At 39.3% G+C, this 20,849-nt stretch overlaps 1 protein-coding gene across 5 annotated transcripts in view; it reads left to right on the forward strand.

Annotated features, from left to right (window-relative positions):
- SUPT3H (SPT3 homolog, SAGA and STAGA complex component) overlaps nt 1–18,493 on the forward strand; it is a gene marked incomplete at its 5' end in the record, with an annotated part of 237,683 nt that extends 219,190 nt beyond the window's left edge. For 4 of the 5 annotated variants that reach the window (XM_081855668.1, XM_081855667.1, XM_081855669.1 and 1 more), the window contains one exon: nt 16,338–18,493. In XM_081855668.1, coding sequence (XP_081711794.1) covers nt 16,338–16,379 — 42 coding nt within the window. In that variant the 3' untranslated portion in view covers nt 16,380–18,493. The remainder of the gene's footprint in view (nt 1–16,337) is intronic. The other variant, XM_081855666.1, reaches the window with a different exon arrangement.
- Between the last annotated feature and the right edge of the window lie 2,356 nt (nt 18,494–20,849).

Here is a 20,849-nt window from a genome sequence, read left to right on the forward strand (position 1 = left end):
CTGCACTGCGCCGGTTTAGCATAGCATGCAGGAACTCGCTGAGCAGGCGGCTCATGGGCCGGTTAAACGACCCCCGTGGGCCACTTAGGTTGCCGACCCCTGATGCAGATAGAAACAAGTTTGGTCCTTAATGGATGGTGCCCTGAGGGGAGGAACCAGTGACCTCACCCCTCCTGGTGTCACAACGAGCATGTTGCTAGCAAAGACATTGCCCTGGGTGCCCCAAATGAAATTTTAAGTATTTCAAACTTTTTACTGAAACAAAATTTAAAAATTCCTTCCAGTAGCACCTTAGAGGCCAACTAAGTTTGTTATTGGTCTCTAAGGTGCTACTGGAAGGAATTTTTTAATCTTGTTTCAGCTACGGCAGACCAACACGGCTACCTACCTATATCTAAAACTTTTTACTGTTCATATTGTATGGAATAACGATTAAGTATGCTGCTTTTGGTATTTTTAGTGGAAGAGTGGGACTCATAATCAAGTAGTAGTAGTAGGAGTGTGGTAGGAGTGTGGTAGGAGTGTGGTGGAGTCTCCTTCTTTGGAGGTCTTTAAGCAGAGGCTTGACAACCATATGTCAGGAGTGCTCTGATGGTGTTTCCTGCTTGGCAGGGGGTTGGACTCGATGGCCCTTGGGGTCTCTTCCAACTCTATGATTCTAGTAGTAGTAGTAGTAGTAGTAATAGCTATTGTTATTATAGTAGTAAATAGATATTTTGAACCTGGTAGAAAACACTTGCTACATAAAATTCAGAACGTCATAACACTGCCTGCAGTGCAGTGCACATATTGTACCTGTAATTTCCCCAGCCTACTTTCATGGAAAGAACAGATTCGCTTGGGATTGCTTCTCTGAAATGAATAAGGCATTTGTGAGTATATGATTACCATGCATAAGACAGGGTTCCCAGCTAACAGCAGCAACAACCTATGTTCATCAGCTTGATAGGAAAGGGAATGTGTGTGTGTGTGTATTTCTTGCAATCTTTCACTATTTGTCCTGGATTAGTGTGGCATTTTTACCCATCTTATGATCTTTGCAGTCTTCCAATAACTGGTCTTATACATAGTTGGAAAGTATCCAGTCCCTTTGCAATATTTTTGCGTTGTTCAGTGAGTAGACATTGTTTGTGGTCTAGTAGTACCAAAGTGCTGGAATGTAATCACATGACTGCTTGCTTGTGTGGAGGTAACTTAAAAGTTTACAAAGTGGCAGCTCTGACTAAATGAAGAGGCTGTTGTCTGTAGTCTCTGGTTATGAGATGAGTGTTATTATATTATGGTGCAACAACCACAGGAGTCAAGGTAACTTTGTAGGAGCATGAAAATACTGAGTTTACTGTCTGTGGTCTTCTCTCTGTGTAGAAAATGCTGGTGTGATTCCCTTCTAAGAGGTCCCTGTGTGGCCCCAGAAGAATTCAGAACCTTCAATAAATATGAGATATTGGGCTGTGTGTGTGCACCTTGTGTGTATTTTTATTTTAAACAGCATAGAAATAAAGCATATTGGTGTCCATTCAGAAGCCTAAAAGTAATCTAAAATCTAAAATCTACAGGCGTGTTCCCCCCATCCCGTCCCCATTTACACAGGGGTTCTGCTCCAGACCCCTGCATGCATAAGTGAAATCATGGAAAGTGGGGAGCACCTTCTCAAAACCTATAAATCCCCCCTTTTTTCCTGCTCCCAAGTTCTCTCTCTCCTACTGTCTCTCCACACAACTCTCTCTTCAGCGGACGGAGGATGGAGGACGTTGCACGTGAGAAGAACGCAGGTTGGGGGGAGGGGAAGCCTGAATCAAGTGATGTTCTGACTAGTCACCTCAAGCAGAGAATGAATGCCATCAAACACTCAGTTCATTGTAAGGGCACAATTGTGTGGGCTGGGGAGGCAGGGAGAAGGCAAGTGATTGCACTTTTCTATACAGAGCCAGGCCTTAATAAGAGCACCTTTTTAGTTGGCATGGGGCTTAAAAGTAGTTATGATGATGAATGCTCTGCATTTCTGCTTGCTTTTCATTTAGGACAAAAAGACCATTTTTACTGAATAAAACTGATTTTCTGCCCTGAGTCCTGAGAGGCCTGTTGGCATTCCTGATCAACACATTTATCAGAATATGTTCATTTATTTCAAGGTCCTTCTATGGGTCTCTTAGGCACTAACTACTTAACTACACATTTTCACCATTCAAGAGTGCAATGGCTGCACTACAAAGAGTTGCTGCATATTTCAGTAGGCAGGATATATAGTAAACAGTAAGTCTTCTGACTGAAAAACCCCTACAACGCAGATGAAGTTTGGACATAATTTATTCCAATTGCTCGAGCTTTCCATCTGAACATTTATAGAGACAGGGTGTGTGGGGAACCTATTGAATGTGGAGATGTGCAAATAATTAAAAGTGCTACTCTGAAAAACCAGCTCTATTTCTTCTTGCAATCATTATTGATCTGTGGTGTAGGATATCTTTCCTGTCCAATATTTCATGGATATTTTTCCTCAGAGGGTCACAGTATCACCATCACCCATTTTTGGTGCGAAACAATTTTTTTAAAAAATTCTGATTCTGTGGTTTGCTCTCTTGGAAACAGACTGCCAGTTGTGCTAAATTAATGTGGAATATTTTCACATCTATTACCAGTTCCTTTTTTTTTTAGGCTGCAGCAGGTTAAAGTTAGAGCTGTGCAAACTTTGAAATGCCAACATCCAAATTAAGCCTGGCAAACTCCCAGAAAAGTTAGGAGTTGGCAAATTTAAATCATTTTCAACTCCAGACTATTTTTTCCACCTTAGCTTTATGTCATCACATGGAAGTTAAAACCCAGAAATACCTGATTGTAACATTTCCAACTATTCCTGCCTTCTGGTTTAGTTGAGAAAATTCTCTTTTGTTTCAAGGTTTTCAAAGATTTCCTGGTTGTGATACTGCCTGAGCCCTTTTGACATGTTCAGAGCAGGTGATGTCCGCAGGGGTACATCACCAGCTGAAGGTTTAGCAGTTAAAAAGAGAAATATGAAAGGAGAGTGGCCTACGTATTGAATACTAGTAGAAGTTGACAAGGATAAGCCAACTTGAAAAAATATGATGAAATTAAAACCTGTTGGATTGGCTACAATATTTCCAGTTAAACCAAAAATTGGGTATAGATAAGAAAGAAGGTCTTGCGAAAGAAGCATCCAAATTTGAAATAATAATAATAATAATAATAATAATAATCAATAAAAAAGGAAAATATATTTCACGAATCTATGATTACCTTTTAGAATGGGAAGTAACAGAGGAACAAGTTAAAACTGATGGTAAGATGGGTGCAAAACTTTGGGTACAATATCTATATGGAACAATGGGAAAGATTGTGGAGGGTAGATATTAAATTGTTATAATCTATATAAACAGCATGTTATAATCTTAGGGGAAACACCATGAAGATGCTATACAGATGGCACCAGACTCCTTTAAAACTTGCTAAAATGTACAAAGGGCAGGTCACCAACTTGTTGGAGATGTAAGAAAGATATAGGGTCATAATTCCACATGTGGTGGACCTGTGTAGTTATCTGTGAATTTTGGAGTAATATCTACAACGAATTCAAGAAATTATTTAAATTTACCTTTTTAAAAAACCCAGAGATTTTTCTACTAGGTATATTGCCAACAGAAATTAAAAAGAATATAAGACCATTGTTCATGTATGCAATTACGACAGCTAGAATACTTGTGGCGAGAAACTGGAAAAGTGAAACAACACCAATGATAACAGAGTGGCAGACACTTGCAACTAGCAAAACTGACGGGAAGCGTTAGAGGAACTTTAAATCAGAAAGTATATGGAGAATGGAGAATATTTAAGACTATACTGTACAAATAATACCATACTAGCAGAACGTGAATGATACCTGTAGGTGAAAAAAATGTAATAAATATTTTGTCGGATTATATGAAAATAATAAGATATAACATAAAGCTGTGTGAGAAAACAATGACAGCATAAATAGTATAATGAGGACAATTGGAAGTTTTATATTCATAATTTTTATTTAATTGTTATTTGAAAAGATGTAGTTTCTTTTTGTATACAGTTTTTTCTTTTCTTTCTTTATATTGACTCTTTTTCCCTCCTTTTCTTTCTTTGTTTCTGCTGTAAATGATCGTTTATGTCTGTATTTTAAACCAATAAAGATTATTATTTAAAAAAATGTTGAGAGCATGTGTGTGAATGTGCTTGAGCAGGATGTGTGGGATCAGAGCAGCAGCCCTGCCTTCTGACGTACGTGAGTTCACTAGACTGTCTACTCTCACATGGAGGCTTGGTCAGCAAACCTCCAAAAAGTTGTTTGCCCAGACAAGCTTACTTGTGTATTTTATGCGTGTAAGGACAGTGCAGGAAGTCTGGTGCAACCTGCCTCCTGATGGTGCCAAACACAAAACCCTGTGTTGCAAAATGTAACAGTCAACACAAATGCAAACACAACACGCCGGCTAATAACTGGTAGTGGATATATAATTAATTACAATGTCATTCAAAATATACTAATACGCCACGTCAAATGAGAAGTCAAACAAGTCAATGAATGGCGAGGAACGCCAAGCCGTCTCTCAAAGGAAGACGTCCTATAAAAGTCTCAAAGGAAGACGTCCCTCAGAAATCTTAAAAGGAAGTCTCAAGAGGACAGTGTGTCCGGAGTAGTTCACTGTTTTGGAATAAAGTCTTCATCAGCGAATAATTATCAATGAAAAATTTTCATACTAATGGGAATCTTGCTAGTGGATCAGGGCTCACTGGATAGCAGCTCACTGATCAGCAGCTCCACTTATCCAGTGAGCCCTGATCCACTAGCAAGATTCCCACTAGTATGAAAAATTTTCATTGATAATTATAGGACGTCTTTCTTTGAGAGATGGCTTGGCATTCCTCGCCATTCATTGACTTGTTTGACTCCTCATTTGACTCCTATATATACAACAACTTACAGTCACTTGTATATTCTGTGAGATGTACTATATGATGTATACATTATTTTGAAGTGGCATATTGGTATATTTTGAATGACATTGTAATTAATTATATATCCACTACCAGTTATTAGCCAGCATGTTGTGTTTGCATTTGTGTTGCCCTGATTGTGCCAGGCAAGCCTCCCTGGGGGGGGGGGCATTCCACAAATGGGGAGCCACTGCAGAAAAGGCCCTGTTCTCATGTTGCCCCCCCCCAGACTTCTCATGGACCCTCCTTTTAGTCTGTATCCTGTATTCAAGATGGTGGTGTGATAAAAGTGACATGAAGACGCAGAACTGCAGAGAGAGAGAGAAAGAGAGAGAGAGAATGAGAATAAATCAGGATTGGGGAACAGTTTTGTTTTTGCTTTTTGCTTCAACTTATCAGGAATGTAGAAACAGTTGTAAAGCATTTAAGGGTTGGGTAGGGGGAGAAAAGAGGTGTTAATTGTGTGCCATCTAAAGGAAACCCCCAATAAGACCATTAAGTATGAGGTTTAACATTTCCTAGCTACATCACTGCTCTAGAACATAAGATCTAGTATTAACAACATCATTCAGTGTTGCTTTTCACATGTCAAATAAAAATGCCACCAATATTCTCAGAATGAGAAAGTTTAATCTTCTATATAACATTCCTTGCATTTTAGATTGATTGCAATTTCCCCCCACTTTGGGATTAAAGTAGCAAATTCAACATCAGATGAAACATTATATTGAATCCTTTCCCAACTGAAGCTGAAAATAAATTCAGTAAGATGACTGTTATTTCCTTTTGGATTAGATCCTCTCACCAAAGGCATCCTGAGCATCAAGCGTACTATTACTGCGCTTGGATGAATAATGGTTTGGCAGTGCTGCTTAGGGGTTTGCTTGCTGGTTACAGCACTATCCTTGTGGGCAGAACACCCGTGTTCCACAGCAGAGGAAGATGATGGAATGTCGAGAAGGGTTAGGTGCCTTGCACAAAAGCAAACAAAACAGGCCGTTGCAGATTTGCATCCTGGTGCAATTGAGGAAAAGGATAGTTGCAATTAAAATATTTTTCCATAGCTTTAACATATATATTGAGCTGAAATGCCTTTTTCCTACAACTATTCATATGAAAAGTTTGCTGGTAGATTGCCCTTATCTTATAGCGGAATTTATCAGTTTGCGTACTTAGCTGTTAAATTAACTAGGTCATCACCTTGGCCTTTAAATAACAGCAAAAATTAAGGAAAGCAGTGCTGTGCACTGATAGTCCTAGCAAAGGTTTATTTCACTGTACCATACATCCGGCATTACCCACCCCCACTCAGAGCCGTTATTTTCTAAATGTAATTTATAATGACTTTCATTTTCATCAGTGTTTGTTGCTTTCCTGCTGCTTGTTAGCTGAAATTAGGCTGACATGTTCTCCACTGAATGGCCAAAGCTAAAGCCACCCTCTCTCTGTTTCTGAAATACAATTAAATTTGAAATGATATAGTACAAGAAGTTAGATGTTGAAAACAGAGGTGAAAAAAACCGAACATCATGAAATGTCAAGCCACATTTTTGCAGGACTCTTTTTACTATATTTCCATAAATACTGAGGGAATTATGTTGCATATACTTGAAACTGTTTATTTTCATATTTGGCTTGATTTTCTAGCATTGAGAAAACCATGTCTAATGATCTTGAGCATTCTTGAAGAAAAAAACCCCTTATATTTTACATAATGGTTTGCATGTGTGAGTTCCCTCTGGCAGGAACACTATAATTAGCTTGTCGTCCTCCTGAGAGGAGACTATCTGTCTTAAAGATACAGTGGTTAGTCTTGCCTGCTGGAATATTGTGATTCTATTTAAAAGCCAGAGAGCAAGAAAAGCATCCTTTTTTCAATGATTGGTTGCTTTACATTGTGACTTGTTTTTGTCTGTTTTTTAAACTTAATCCTTTTTCACATTCATCTTTATTCTCTTTCTGTTTCTGTGGCTTCCACAGAACCAAAGAACGACTGAGTACCAACAGTTTTCTTCCTTTCTCATTCAGGGCAAAAAGGTCTTGGTTTCTTGAGATTAATAACGTAGCTTCATCTGAACTTGTAACTGTTTGAGTAGGCATTCAGAAATACAAAGTATAATAAAAAGGTTCTACATGAATCATAAAGTAGCAGATACATCTAAGACTCACTTTCCTAGTGGACTGTCCATACCCTTCGCCAGAGAGTAAAAAATGTGGAACCTTATTTACTTGCATACCTTTTGCTGTAGCTATTAAAAGTCTTGCTTCCCAGCAGTAACTGGGAATGATCAAATCCTTTCTGATTCTGTAAGTGCTGTGGCACCAAACCTGGCTCAGTTGCACTGGCTACCAATTAGTTTCTGGGTTCAATTAAAAGTGCTGGTTTTGACCAATAAAGCCTTAAACAGCTCAGGACCATAGTACCTCCATAATTGCCTCTCCCCGCATGAACCAGCTCAGGCCCTGCAATCCTAGTCTGTGGCCCTTCTCCACATGTCGCATCCAAAGGAGGTGGCAACCCAAGAACAGGCCTTTTCATTGGTGACTCCCACTTGTTGAGAGGCTCCCCTGGTGCAATCTTGGTCTACTGTTAGGAACCAGGCGAAAACATTCCTTTTGGCCCTTAGTTTGGAAGGCTTTTAAGTATTCATGGCCTGGGTCAGGGTCTGCTAGAACTCTCTTTTATTTGTATAGATGTGTTTTGTGAGTGTATTTATTGTAATTGGTTTTAGAATTTCTAATGTGTTTGTAAGCCACTTTGAATAATTTTTATAAGTAAAGCAATTAATAAAGAATATCATTGTTGGAATCTTGAGAGACAATGGGGTGTGTTTCTGGGGGTGAGGTCAAACTGCTGGAGAATCACAGCACCTGCTGTGGTTGCAGAAACTGGTAACTCGCATTGTTTTTGTTGTGTTAGCAGCACCAAAGTGCACTGTCCGAGATGGAAGCCTGGGCAGTGGGGGGGAGGGATCCTGGGCTGCCCAGACAACAAGACCACAACATAATAATACTCACCACCCCAGCAGCAGCAGCAATAAGGGAACTCCAAAATCTTCCCTGAAAACAGTTAGTTTTTACATAGTCTAGATTGTAAGGAAGTGGTTTTAGGATGGAACATTGTACAACTGTAGCTTTCAAATGTGTTTCATGCGGAATATAGTATAATTTTTCTAAGAAGTTGATGATGATGATGTCCTTCATAATTTGTATAGTTCCTAAGAGAAGATAAAATCTGAGTTAGAAAATGTGAAATTCAGTAATCTTAAATATGATATTGATCTGTGAATACTGGAAATTTAATGTAATCTTTCAATATTCCACTGTAGTTTTCATTCACAGGTATTTGATTTATAAGTTGCAGATTTTCCATTTCCTTTAGCTTTTGCAATTTCCCATTGTAACTTTTTTTCAGGCAGGAGTGTTTATGTTTTTTGCAATGTTTTATTTGGAAAAAACTACATTGTATATTTTGTGGGAAATATATATGGTGTGGGGGTGGGTGGGGTGGGTGTAACTCTGCCATGGGAATGGTCATGCAGGCAGTGTCCTGGTGGATTGAGCCCCTGAAGTTCAATGCTCTAGCAATGGCTGTACAGTGGTACCTCGGGTTAAGTACTTAATTCGTTCCGGAGGTCTGTACTTAACCTGAAACTGTTCTTAATCTGAAGCACCACTTTAGCTAATGGGGCCTCCTGCATGCTGCCGTGCCGCCGGTGCATGATTTCTGTTCTCATCCTGAAGCACTGTTTCTGGGTTAGCGGAGTCTATAACCTGAAGCGTATGTAACCTGAAGCGTATGTAACCCGAGGTCCCACTGTAGCTGTTTGGGTGGTCTTCTCACTTAGTGCACTAACCTTGTAGGACTCTAATACCAAAAGAGTAAAGAAGGAGTCACAGAGGAGGCAAAGGGAGGGGAAACTGAAGAGCCCAGGGCTCGCCATAGGGGCCGGGCCCTAGGGGCCCTGGGTGCTCAAGCACCCACAAATTCCCAGTGAGGGGGCTGGGCACCCACAAATTTTGGCAGTGGGCATTGTGGGGACGTGTGTCTGACATCAGCATGCCCAGTGCTGTGTGGAAGACAGTTGTACGCAGCAAAAACAAATGTGTCATGTTTTGTCTAAAAATGTTTTAATAATGTCTGCTAGTATTATACACTTTTTCTGACCCCATATCAGACCTCATATCTCAGTGCTAGGAACTTCTTGTCTTAATCATATTAATAACCATGTGAAGTTAAGTGAAATAGGAATTCTAAGCTGTCCGTAGTAGAACTGGTCATGTCTTTTAACATTCAGAGAACGTTTTTAGAAACTTTCTCCCAGGATCTTGTAAATGATCTGAGCTCACCCTGGCTCTTGAGCTCACCCTGGTTCTAAAAGAACATCTTAAATATAACATGTTCAGGTTCAAAATCCAAGTCTACGTACACATTCTCAAAAAAGAGACCCTTTTTTGCCATTTCAGTTTGTTTAGGAGCACAGCTTGTGATTTTTATATTTTTATTTTTTAAGATTTGGCTCTAAGGAAAAGGCTATGCTGAGCATTTTCTTCCTTGCTAAGCTATGGAGAACTGGCAAGTCCTAAGCTGCGCAATATTAGCAGAGGCTGCTGTCGTGACCAGTTAGGCTATCGCTGGATACAGTCTACCATGTAAGAACAATGGAGAGTGGCAGAATGGCGTTATGCTCTGCATATGGAAAGCATCTGCTGTTGGCATAGGATCTCCTCATAAATAAATGACGGCTGTTTTCGTAGTCACTTTAAAGTGTGTAATACAGGTCCAATGTATCAACTTGAGCTTGCAGAAATGTTGATTATCACCAGATTCTAGACATGGGCTACTCAAAGAAATGCCAAAATAATTGTTTCAGCCAGACAGACTTTAGTGCTTTGTACTGTGCAGGGGCAAATTTAATGCAAGCAAAACTGGGAGAGTCTATGGCAGTTAAAACTTTTCCAAAGCTAAAAGGAAACAAAACAATCCCTTACCATTTTATTGTGAACCTTTCAGCTGCAGTCCTCTGAGAGCTTCTCAGATTGAAACCAGAAGTGCAACCTGAAAATTAATATCAATTACTGAAAACAAAATGCCACATCAGTAATGTTAAAAGTCTGTTTTAAAACCCACAAACCCAAGGTAATTCAGAGCTACTGTAGGGCTAAAAATATGAGCTTGACATTCAAGAGTTACCACAAACTGCTTTGCAATCAAAAGCCAACAAGCAAAAAGGGAGCTGCAGTTTGGCCGAGATCAGTGCTGTTGTAGTGGCGATGCTTTGTTCTATGGTCCTGAACACACCAAAACCTCAGATTTCAGCTCGCGACAGCAGGATTCGTAGAAGGGTTGAGAGTGACGTATGTTACAAAACATACATGGAATATGTGATTTTCATTTAGTTCTGCAATATGCTTCTTTAAATCCTTGTTCTTGGGAATCATCACATTCTGTTATTATATTAACAGAAGTGCTCATTTTGGAATTTAATGTATTTGACAATATGTTGACTGCACTGTCTTGATGGTTTTTGCTTTATTTTGCTTCCTAGTATCAAGTGTGCAAAAAACACATGCTTACTGAGTTTGTTGTTTTAACCAATTCTTGCATCCTATCGCCGTTCATCACATTTCAGCACATGTTCACCTGGCAGAGGTGAGGGGTGGGGTACAAGTCTCTTTCCTCTATTCTGGGAGTAAAAATGACAAGACCATTTTGAATGTGGGCACATATGTGCCTCCAACACACATTTCAATCAGAGTGGTTAAAATAGCTCTGAACGCTCACTGCATAAAGAATGGGGTGGATTGAATAAATTAGCAGAATCACAAAAGGAAACCACTCTAGGAAATAGTTTACACTTCATAATCACTGAAATACTCCAGCAAATGTCTCAATCTGTGCTAAATAAATATATTTGTTTATAGACATGTTCTGTATTAGCTTCCACTCTTGCCCAGGACTTTGCCAAACAAAATCCCACTAGAAGTAGGATGTTCGCACCCGAGTAGGAGTTTCTTGAATAAATATTTTTTCTATATTGAGACCAAAACCACTTCTACAAATTTTAGACTTTGATTGAAATAGTATATTTCTTTTGGTTTTTATTTCTTCCCATCTCCGCCACTGGCAACCCCTGGTGCATTACCTTAACTCCTCTTACCTCCCACTGCTCTGGTGAACAAGAGCTTCAGTGGAAACTGAGCACATGGGGCATTAATGAGCCTGAGCAGTAAAAGAACGAGACACACCCAAAGACTCTGCCACTCAAGGGCCATGGGGCCCAAGAAAAGCTTAGGACTGGATGAGTTACTTTCCCAACAAACAAGGTTTATCAAATGTGAAGGAAATAATGTGGACACACCTTTCATAGAACATACGTGAGATAGGCAATTATATGTGCTTGCTTCAATATATAGGTGTTTATCCTGTCATAATATTAAAAAGAGGAATCGTTGCCTGAGTAGCCAGTAGCTGCAGCATCTAATGGAATATATCTATTTTTCTCCAAACTTTTTTCAGTTGCTTACATGAAAATTCCACTCCTGTCTGGAGTCCAGTAGCTGCCTATTTCAACATCCACTTCAGTAATCCTGGTATCTAGCCATAAGAAACAATGGGGAGAAATGGCCTAATGCAAATAATAATTATACGACATGCTATATTTTGAAAGCATTAAACAAACATTCGCCTTGTAATCCATTGAAACACTCTTGGGAAGTAATAGTATTCCTATTTTAAAGACAGGGAAACTGAAACGCCATAAAGGGTGAATGGTCTTTTGGAGGCCACACAGCAAGTAATGCAGTGCAGTTAATATTAAATCCCATCATCTTCTGGCTCTTTCAACCCACCCCCTCCCACCCAGCTCAGCTTTCTGAACCACACTGTTTCTCTTCCAAGCAATTTGCCTTAAAATACTCAACAGAGTCTGTCAGGAATAACAATAATCTAGGACACAGACTCATTTGTCTGGCCCTGGCCAGAGCAGAAAACTCCAAATAAATGTTTGTAAGCTAAATGAAACTTGTTGTATGCAGCCCTATTTAGTGGAGGGTCTAATCGGGCCACTACATACTGTACTAATAATCTTCAGTAATACTCTGTGGGAGGTCTTAATGTTAGTAGGCTGCATGTTTTTATGCTCTGCCCTGATCCTTAAACAAAATCCAACTTTGCAGTTTGTGTTCTTTCTCTGCTTCTCTCCCTTCAGGCTTCCAGCCTAACTTTATTTCCAGAACTTCTCTTACTCTGAAAAAATAAGTCTATTAAAGTTTGTGGCAGTGATGGGAAGAACTTTGCATAAGTATGTTTGTTTTGCAAAAGTGACTGCCAAGTATTGTTTTAGTTTCATTTTTTTAAGCTTCCCTCACCATTGTTTACAGTAGCCTCTGAGAAACTTACAATGATAGTCCACTCCATACCAATTTTCTTCTTTCTCCTTTTGGCAAATGTTTATGGACTATTCCCACACCTCAAGTTTTTACTGGAGCAGATGCCTTCATTCTTTCACCTTCTTTTCTTTCTTCTTCATGATGATATCAGACAAATTCCAGGAAGTGGGAACAGCAATTTGTTAAAGGCTTTTTGATGCAGTGTCATAAAAGGGAATTGAAGAATGACTAGGAAGCAAAATTATGCTATGCTTGCCTTAAGAGTCAATACAATATCAGTGGGGTGACGTAGATCATTTAGATAAACAAATAATGAGAATGTCATTAATTGTTACAGATAAATGAATATGAGTATGATGAAGGTATTCTGTGATTGTGCATATCCCTATTAGGTAACACGTCCCCTTGTGTTGACTCTTCTGATATTAATTCCCAATCCTAGTGGTATGTTTGCAATCAGAATATAATAGGTCCACTTTGAGATGACTCCCAAATCTACACTCACTTGCACTTGATCTGCTTCCATGTGCATTGAAAGCAAATATGAAATCTAAATAATTTGTGACCCATCAAGGTGAATGTAGCCCATCAACCGTGCGGAGAAAGGCAGAAGCAAGGCGGAGGGCCATCAGCCATGGCTCAGCCTGGGGCACAAGTTGTACAGACCTGACGTGTGCTACCAGCTATTGCTAGGTTAAGCCCAGCCTCCTTTTATTGCTATGAAAGTGTTTGCTACCTTATGAATGAAGAGGACCTCTGCATGGGCAGAATTGTTGGAGGTGGGGTTTGCAAGCCTGCCCCTCCCCACTGTAAGCCAGCGTAGGCTCATGAATAAGGCTTGCATGAATAAGGTGATATTATTTATTTAATACAATTTTATTTCATATAATTTATATACTGTTTGATAAAACCTCATTGATTAGGAGAGAAGGCAAGAAATAGATCCCAGCAAATGTTGACTTTGACCTCCTCCTCTTCTCACTTGTGTGTTCTTTGTCATACCTGCTCATGTTTAAAGTCCAGAAGTGATCTGTTGTTCAGTGGTGGTTGCACACTGCCCAGGTCATTACATTTCTATTAAGGTTGATTGTTGCTGAGTAAATGTGTGGTTTGCAACTACTGAAGCTGTAACTGACTGAGATGCACAGTAAAGCAGAATGGCTTTGAGGCCGTCTTCCAAGCATGTTCAGCTCCTCTGTTGGCTAGCAAGGCCGATGTTACACCTTAATATATGCTGTTGTTGTACGGTGTATTTTGGGTCTATGGGCCACAATAAAGCTGTGCGTGTGGTTTTAAAGGGGGCATAGGGTAGACTGGATTCTTTATGACCTGAATCCAACTTGTGTTTGTGTGGCTGCCAAAAACTCATCCCCCAAACTGTGGAGAATTCAACTGTTTAACTTTAATCTGAATCCAAGTTTATTCTCAGGTTCATTTATCTCAATATAGGCTGCACAGTAGCTTTAAAGGTTTTATTTGTGTGTTAAAGGTTGTTGCTGTGGTTATAAAACAGTTTAAATTTCAAGGTCAAGAAGGAAAATAAGTTATTTTGCATGAAATTCGTAATGTGAACTCCAATAGCTTGGGCAGGCTGCAAAGCTATGGCATCTTTGGACTTGTGGTTCTTGTGGTATATTGGATCTCTTTTAGTCATTTAAGGTCTGGCCTGTGTTTGACTATTTCATTCTCGGCTCTTAATTTTTATGACATTGTCTTGCTATTTACTTCAAAAAATGCTCTTATGTTCAAGCTTATATTATTTGCCATGTAGTGATTAATTAATACACTTACAACAAAATTCTGTAGGGCTTATTCCAAGGTAAGTGTGCATAGAATTTCATTTTTAAAAAGTGAATACTGAAGCTTCACACATGCGTTCTCTACCCATCCTTGGAAAATAATAGAAAATGTGCCCTACACATATAATAAGATTTTAAAAGATACAAAAAAAATGAATATCAACAACAGCAACAACAAAAAAAACTATTGGTTGGCATCCGTCTCTCAGGAGACAATGGAAGAGTGTACCTTCAGGGGTTGGAGAGTTACAGTGCCTGTTGTGACTGTAGAGACCAATAACCCCAACAGTCCCTCCTAAATAATATCTCAGCCCAAGATTCTGTTCAGCAGCCTCAGCTCTTGTAGCTGGAGTCAGTCCAGGCAGTGCCCTCCCAGGCCAGGTAGAAAAAAACCAACAAGGCAGGCAGCAGGTCTTCCAGGACTCACAGTCAATATTCAAAACCCTTTGGTGCTCTCACCCCAAAGAGACTTTCCTAGTGCCCACAATGTTGAGTTTGCACGAGCCAAAACCTTTATTTTATTATCCCAGTGCTTTGCAATAGCTATTTTGTCATTGGATTATGATTGTGTGCTTTTATATTTTGTTACATTTTTATATTTCAGTAAATGCCCTGAAAACATTTTTGAAGGGTGATATACAAATCCACTAAATAAATAAATACATTTTAAAAAACAAACAAACCCTGAGCCTTCCATCCCCTCATCATTAGTGACTCAGGCCAGTTGTTTCAGTCTGGAGATCAGAACAGAGAAATGCAGAAATACCACCTACTTCCAGAGTGGTCGACCCTTGTCTTCCTTGGGTGATGTGTTGAAGAGCGTATGGACAGGTTGTCTTGGAAGTGGCAGGTGCCTCTCAGAGAGGGAGGACCCAGCAGCATTTATGCTAAAGAACTCTGTAGAGCTCTGTTTTGTCCCTTGTTATTCAAGATCTATGAAAAGCTGCACAGATGTGCCACTGGGGTAAAGATTCATCAATATGCCCCATTCATTCTGTTCAGGTGAATCGGTGAATGTTTTAAATCAGTGTGCAGAATCAGTAAAGAATTGAATGGAGGCTCATAAATGGAAGCTAAGTCCTACTCTTGGTTGGCAGGCTGTTTGACATGGAAGTGGGAATCAACCAGTATTGGCTGGTGTTGCACTGCCCTTAGAGATCAATGGCTATCTTTGGTTGGGACTGCCTCCAAAAAGTGCTTTGAAACTTCACTTGGTCCAAAATGTTGTAAACTGGGACTCACAGTGGGGAACATGTTTCACCTTTGCTCAAAGACCTTCATTGCCTTCCAGATTGTTTCTGAGCACAATTCAAAGTGATGGCTTTAACCTGCAAAGCCACCAAAGGTCAGGGACCAAATGAGCCAGTCTGTCAACTAAAACGATCATCTCTGTTTGTGTTCCCTTTAGAGCTAGCTGCTGCAAAAAGGTGGCCACAAACGTATTTGAGATGGCGATTAAATTGTGTACTTCCTTCCTCTAGCAAATCCAGTCAACTCTTTTGCTAGCTTTAAGGCAGAAGATAGTCTGTCCCATTTCCCCAACCTTTTAACATCAAATGACTTTTTGATCTGCTCATTTGATTTTTATCCAACTTTTTTTAACCATTGTTGATGCTTTTGTATGTTTTTAATTGGTTTTGTAAGCTGCCTTAGAGGACCTTGTTGAAAGTTGGTGTAGAAATCTTTAAATATACCAGTCTTCAACATACAGCTTATCTATTTTGAGTGTGAACAATATTAAAAATATGAAAACCAAGGTGGATGGATTTGAATCTAGGAGACTAGGATTAGTTCCCATGAAGTCTCTGTCAAGGAGTCTCCTGGAGTGAAGAGATTGCATGGATTTATAAAGGATAGAAAAACTACAATAATAGTCGTTCTGACCCCCATGTATTGGGTAATTAACAAAACAGGATGTCATATTTTTGCACATGTCCTGGAATAGTATCACTAGCCACTTGTGAACCACACTGAGCTTTTAATAGAAAAAGTGGTTGCTTAATGCTTCCTCACCAGAAATATTGTGGAAGCATTCTAATGCTTGCTGTTAGATTGCAGCCAGAATGGTCTACAAAACAGGAAGAAAGCCTTGCTCTGCTCTCTGCCTCTTTTCCTTGTTTAAGTTGATGTGATAATTCATTACAGATTTTCTTTCTTTGACAGAGCGCCTACCGCAGAAATGGGATGACTTTTCTTGCTTGCTAATATGGATGTGGCTACAGCAACAGGAAAGACCATGTTATATTAAGGTGATCCCCCTCCCCGCATGACACCCTTCGGGGGGGGGGGTAAATAAATAAAAGTTCCAGCCAGCATGTGTCTGCTGGTGAGTGGGCTGGTTTGTTGTGACTATCAACTGGCTGACTGTCTCTTTTTTCAGCCCCCACCCATTGTTACTCTTCTTTCCTAAATGGAACATTTAGGCAATTAATGGCAGGATGTTTGGGCTATTGTGTAGGTGGATGAGAATGCAGTATCCCTTTTGTTAATTTTAGTTCATCACTATATATCCTTTTACATAGCAGGGCAAAAAGAAGCCAGCATATGGTTTATTTTTTGTCCATTAAACGGCAACTGATCTTTCTTTTCTATTTTCTTTCCTTCTTGCCAGGAAAAGGTTTTTTTAGGGGTGTCACTTAAAGTATTTGGGGGGGGGCAGAAACTCCTAGTAATTAAGCACTCAGTGTCCGTTGAAAACTGGGGTACTGTAGCAGTTATGCCCATGAGCTGTGAGCCAGGAAGTCCTTACTGTGACCTTTAAGCTGAGCTAAGAACTCACCAATCTTAGCTTCCATCTGTGATCATTATAATAATTCTGGTTTACCTTGTTTGTTTTTTGAAAAGCAGTCTTTTCCAAACTGTGAGAGAACTGCTATTGTAGCATGACAAAATTATTATTAAATAAATAAAGCCTCCTGCGAGGCCAAACCACACATCCACTACGGATGTCCTTAGGCGAAAGTAATTATGGTGCAGCACTGTATCAGGTGTAATTGAAGCATTTATCATCATTCCTGGTGCGGAAATGCTGCCTAGTTTTCCACCATCAGAGAAGGCAGCCCATTATGTCTCTAAGGTGAGGCTCCTTCAATCAGGACACACACTCAGAGTGGCGAGTCATGCATAGACACAGGGAGTGGACTCCTTGGAAAGCAGGTAATTGCTCTGTCACACTTTTAGAACACATTTTCAGTTGCAAGAGTGAAATGTGCATAAGAGTTTTAATACAGAATAATAGAGGGGGGAACTATGCTTCACTGCTAAGAATAATGGAAGTTCTTCAGACACTTGAGGGAAAGCTTGCACAACCTAGTAGAATGATTTTAGTGACTTCGTATTCCAGTCGGGACTGCCTCCTTCTTCTCATCCAGCTATGGAATGCAGATTGCCAGGGAACATGTGGAGCTTCCCATGCACATTCCATGTTAAAGAGCTCAAAACGATGTGCCAGGGACACTTTGGTGTGTGCCATTTCTGCTTAAAAAAATAAATGTTTAGAGGTACTCTCATTTTCCTACTTGTATTGAAATACTGCCCCTCAATGAGGCCAAATTTAGATTCACAAAATGTTTAGGTGTATGCGTACCCCTGCATCCCCCCTGAAAAAAGCAGTGCCTAGGACCATGGCAGGGGTCAAATGGAAGGCTTTTCTATTTGAGGTAAACAAGGCCAAGTCACAGTGACTTTCAAAAATCAATATTAAGATTTAAGGTTTCCTAAGGAATGACATTGCTGAAAGCAATCAGTCTTACTAGGCTTACTTTGCCTCAAATGTCCCTTTTGTGTTTTCAGTATATTTTTTTCCAGTGAAATGTATTAAGCTCTATGTCTATTGAGCAGCAAGTGTGTTAGAGCCAACTAAATGGAATTCATGAGTTCACTATCTGCTAATTTGTCTGTACAGTCATACAGTAAATCTGTGGTCTTCATGACGACTATAGCAGTACCTAGTACAAATTCTGGAGTGAGGTCTGAACGTGAAAATTGTTCTGGTTATCGTTTTGGATGGGCAGCGCATTGAATGTTTCACTTAAACTCTCCAATATCAACCCATTGGCAAGCGCTGCTGCAGCAAACTTAATCAAAGGACTGAGAAAGATTGCAAACAGAGGACATTCACAATCAACTAAAGGAATGATTTATTATATATACCAACCTTATCACTGGACAGTTTTCAAAACTGGGTATTCTTGTGAATTGTATTCTACTGTACGAACTGGCAGAGTTGTAATTTTAAAAAAATCCATGTCATTTTCCTGGAACTAATCTGCATGTTAAAGAACTAAAAATAATATGTACAATAAAGAAGAAGAAACATTTCTGATGTTCCGTCTATGCTTGCTGAAATGTATGATTAAACTTTTCTTTTTATCATGATTTCTTATTTTTCTTGGCGTCCATAATGATGGAAAATTATATGCTTGCTGTAAACATCCAGACTATTTAAAAGGACACCAGCATTTATTGTATTTGGTTTCGATCTGCAGGCATATAAGCAAATGAAAACATTTTGGGCCAAGAATACTGGAATAAAAATTCCTTCTGTAGCTGTATCTTTCCCAGATTTTACATTTGTTTTTTAAAAAGTGCATCAGCAGAAAAAGCGCTGGCATGTCTTTCTTACTGGTACACTTACAACCCCAGAGAATGAAAAATCAACATATATTTCTCTTAGAAATATGACAGATCATGTTTTTGTTGGTCTGCTGTATATTTGTCTGTCTTGAACAGTCTGACAGGCAATTATTTATAAAATCTAGGTTTGTTCAAGAAACCCATATAATAACCTTTCTCTTCTCCAAGAAGCAAAAATTATAAGGAAGCCAAGAAGCAAGAATTATAAGGAAAACAAGCTACACTTTGTCTCACTTTCTTGGACCAGCCTGTATATATTCGCATAATGGGTGAATACAGCATTCTTTCAAGTTTTGCCTTTTCCTATACTTCCTGATAGTCCTATTCTTTTGATCACATCCCTTTTAGCTTGCATCCTAAGCTTCATTTAGGGTGAAGGTGCCATTCACAGTCATGAGATAAGCTTTGAGGTGATGTTGCTCACCCTACTTTGTAATAATCAGCCACATTTCAGCCAGCTCACTGAACTCAGCCAATAGAATATGCCAAAGGCTGTGTTGAAATCTGTTCAGAAGGAATAAACAGCAGAACCAAGTCTTCAAGAAGGATGTTGTATTCAAAAAAAGCAATGCAAAATAATTAACTGAGGATCAAGTATCCTATATTATTGGCTTGTGCTTATATACTTGGTTTGTAGATGAAATTGATTCCTTATTGTAGATGCACATAGTAGTATGGAGAGGCATTGTGACTCAGTGCAACCTTATTATCTCAACTCAGAAGTTAAGCCTGTTGAATTCAATGGGATCTGCACCCAAGTACAATAAACGTGGTTCAGTGATTGAATGTATACAACCCTCTACATCAGTGTACTGTCGGAGAATGCACAGAGTGGGACTTGCTTGTTAGGAAGCCTGCAACCTTCAGAATGAGCCTAGAGATAAGGTGGGATGTGCAGAAATGTGAACATCATTTAAAAGCTTCCAGATGATTTGCTGCATAAGGCATGAAAGTTGCATGTTTGAAGCAAGTGGGATCCAAACATGCTTAGGTGAAGCTGTTATTCATTAGTGTGTCAGGACTTCAGGTAACTTAAAAGAGTTTTATTAGAAGAGAAGCTACTCCGGGTTCTAAAGAGATCTTCCCTTTAATGGTGTAGCTTGCTAGTTTTCTTCCTATTGCCTTCATTTCGGTCAGCCAGCCAGTTTATGTTACTTCCTAGGAGGCTCTCAGGCTTACATGGTTTGGAAGCAGTAGAGTGTGCTTTGGGGGTCAAAGCAGGATTGTTGTGGAAAAATTTTTTTTCTGGCATTTTTCAGAATGGGACCAAATTTGCATTAAAACTGCCGTCAGCTATGTGCTGTTCTCATAAAATATTTTACCGTTTCCTGTCTAGCTCATGTGGAATGTTTCATAGTACATAAACACTTCCACAGATAATTTAAGGATAAATAGATAGTGACATTTGTCACAGGTCTAGCCCCAAGTTGAAGACTATTCTATTACAGTTCATTGGCTGAGTGAATCTTCTTTGGTTTTGGTTTTAGTCTAGGGACCAGGTTAGGCTTTTAAAGCGCCAACTGTACATCTGTACAGAGCAGCAGTTCAGTTAGGTAAACTTGGTGGCATGCATTAAATCCTTGACTTTTCAGAGGGCAACAAGCCAACATTATGCAACAAAACCATCCCTGGAGGAATTGAACGTACATTTGGTGGCTTAAGTAAGGCCAGATGGCTTTAAAACCAGTAAAAGGGTAGCTATTCTAATATAACTTTTATGGTCCCTTAAGATAATGACACTCTAAAAAATCCCATATATCATGGAAGGACAAGAATCAGATACTTGAACTTCCATAAATCATTGATGGAAGCAATAGAAACAACCCTTTAAAAGACAGAGTACCATGTATTACGTTGAAATCTTCATATCTTATTCCCAGGAATGATATTAATTACAGGGGAGCATCAGTTGTCTTTTCTCTATGACTGGGAGAAAAGTACAGAGATTTCTCTCTGTTGCTAGCAATAAGAGATATAGGATGACCAAAACTAGAAATATAGAGGAAAAATATAGCTATAAACTATACAGGTATGTTTTGT

The sequence above is a fragment of the Podarcis erhardii genome (genome assembly GCF_964252035.2).
Source record: "Podarcis erhardii genome assembly, chromosome: 3".
NCBI classification, from domain to species: Eukaryota; Metazoa; Chordata; class Lepidosauria; order Squamata; family Lacertidae; genus Podarcis; species Podarcis erhardii.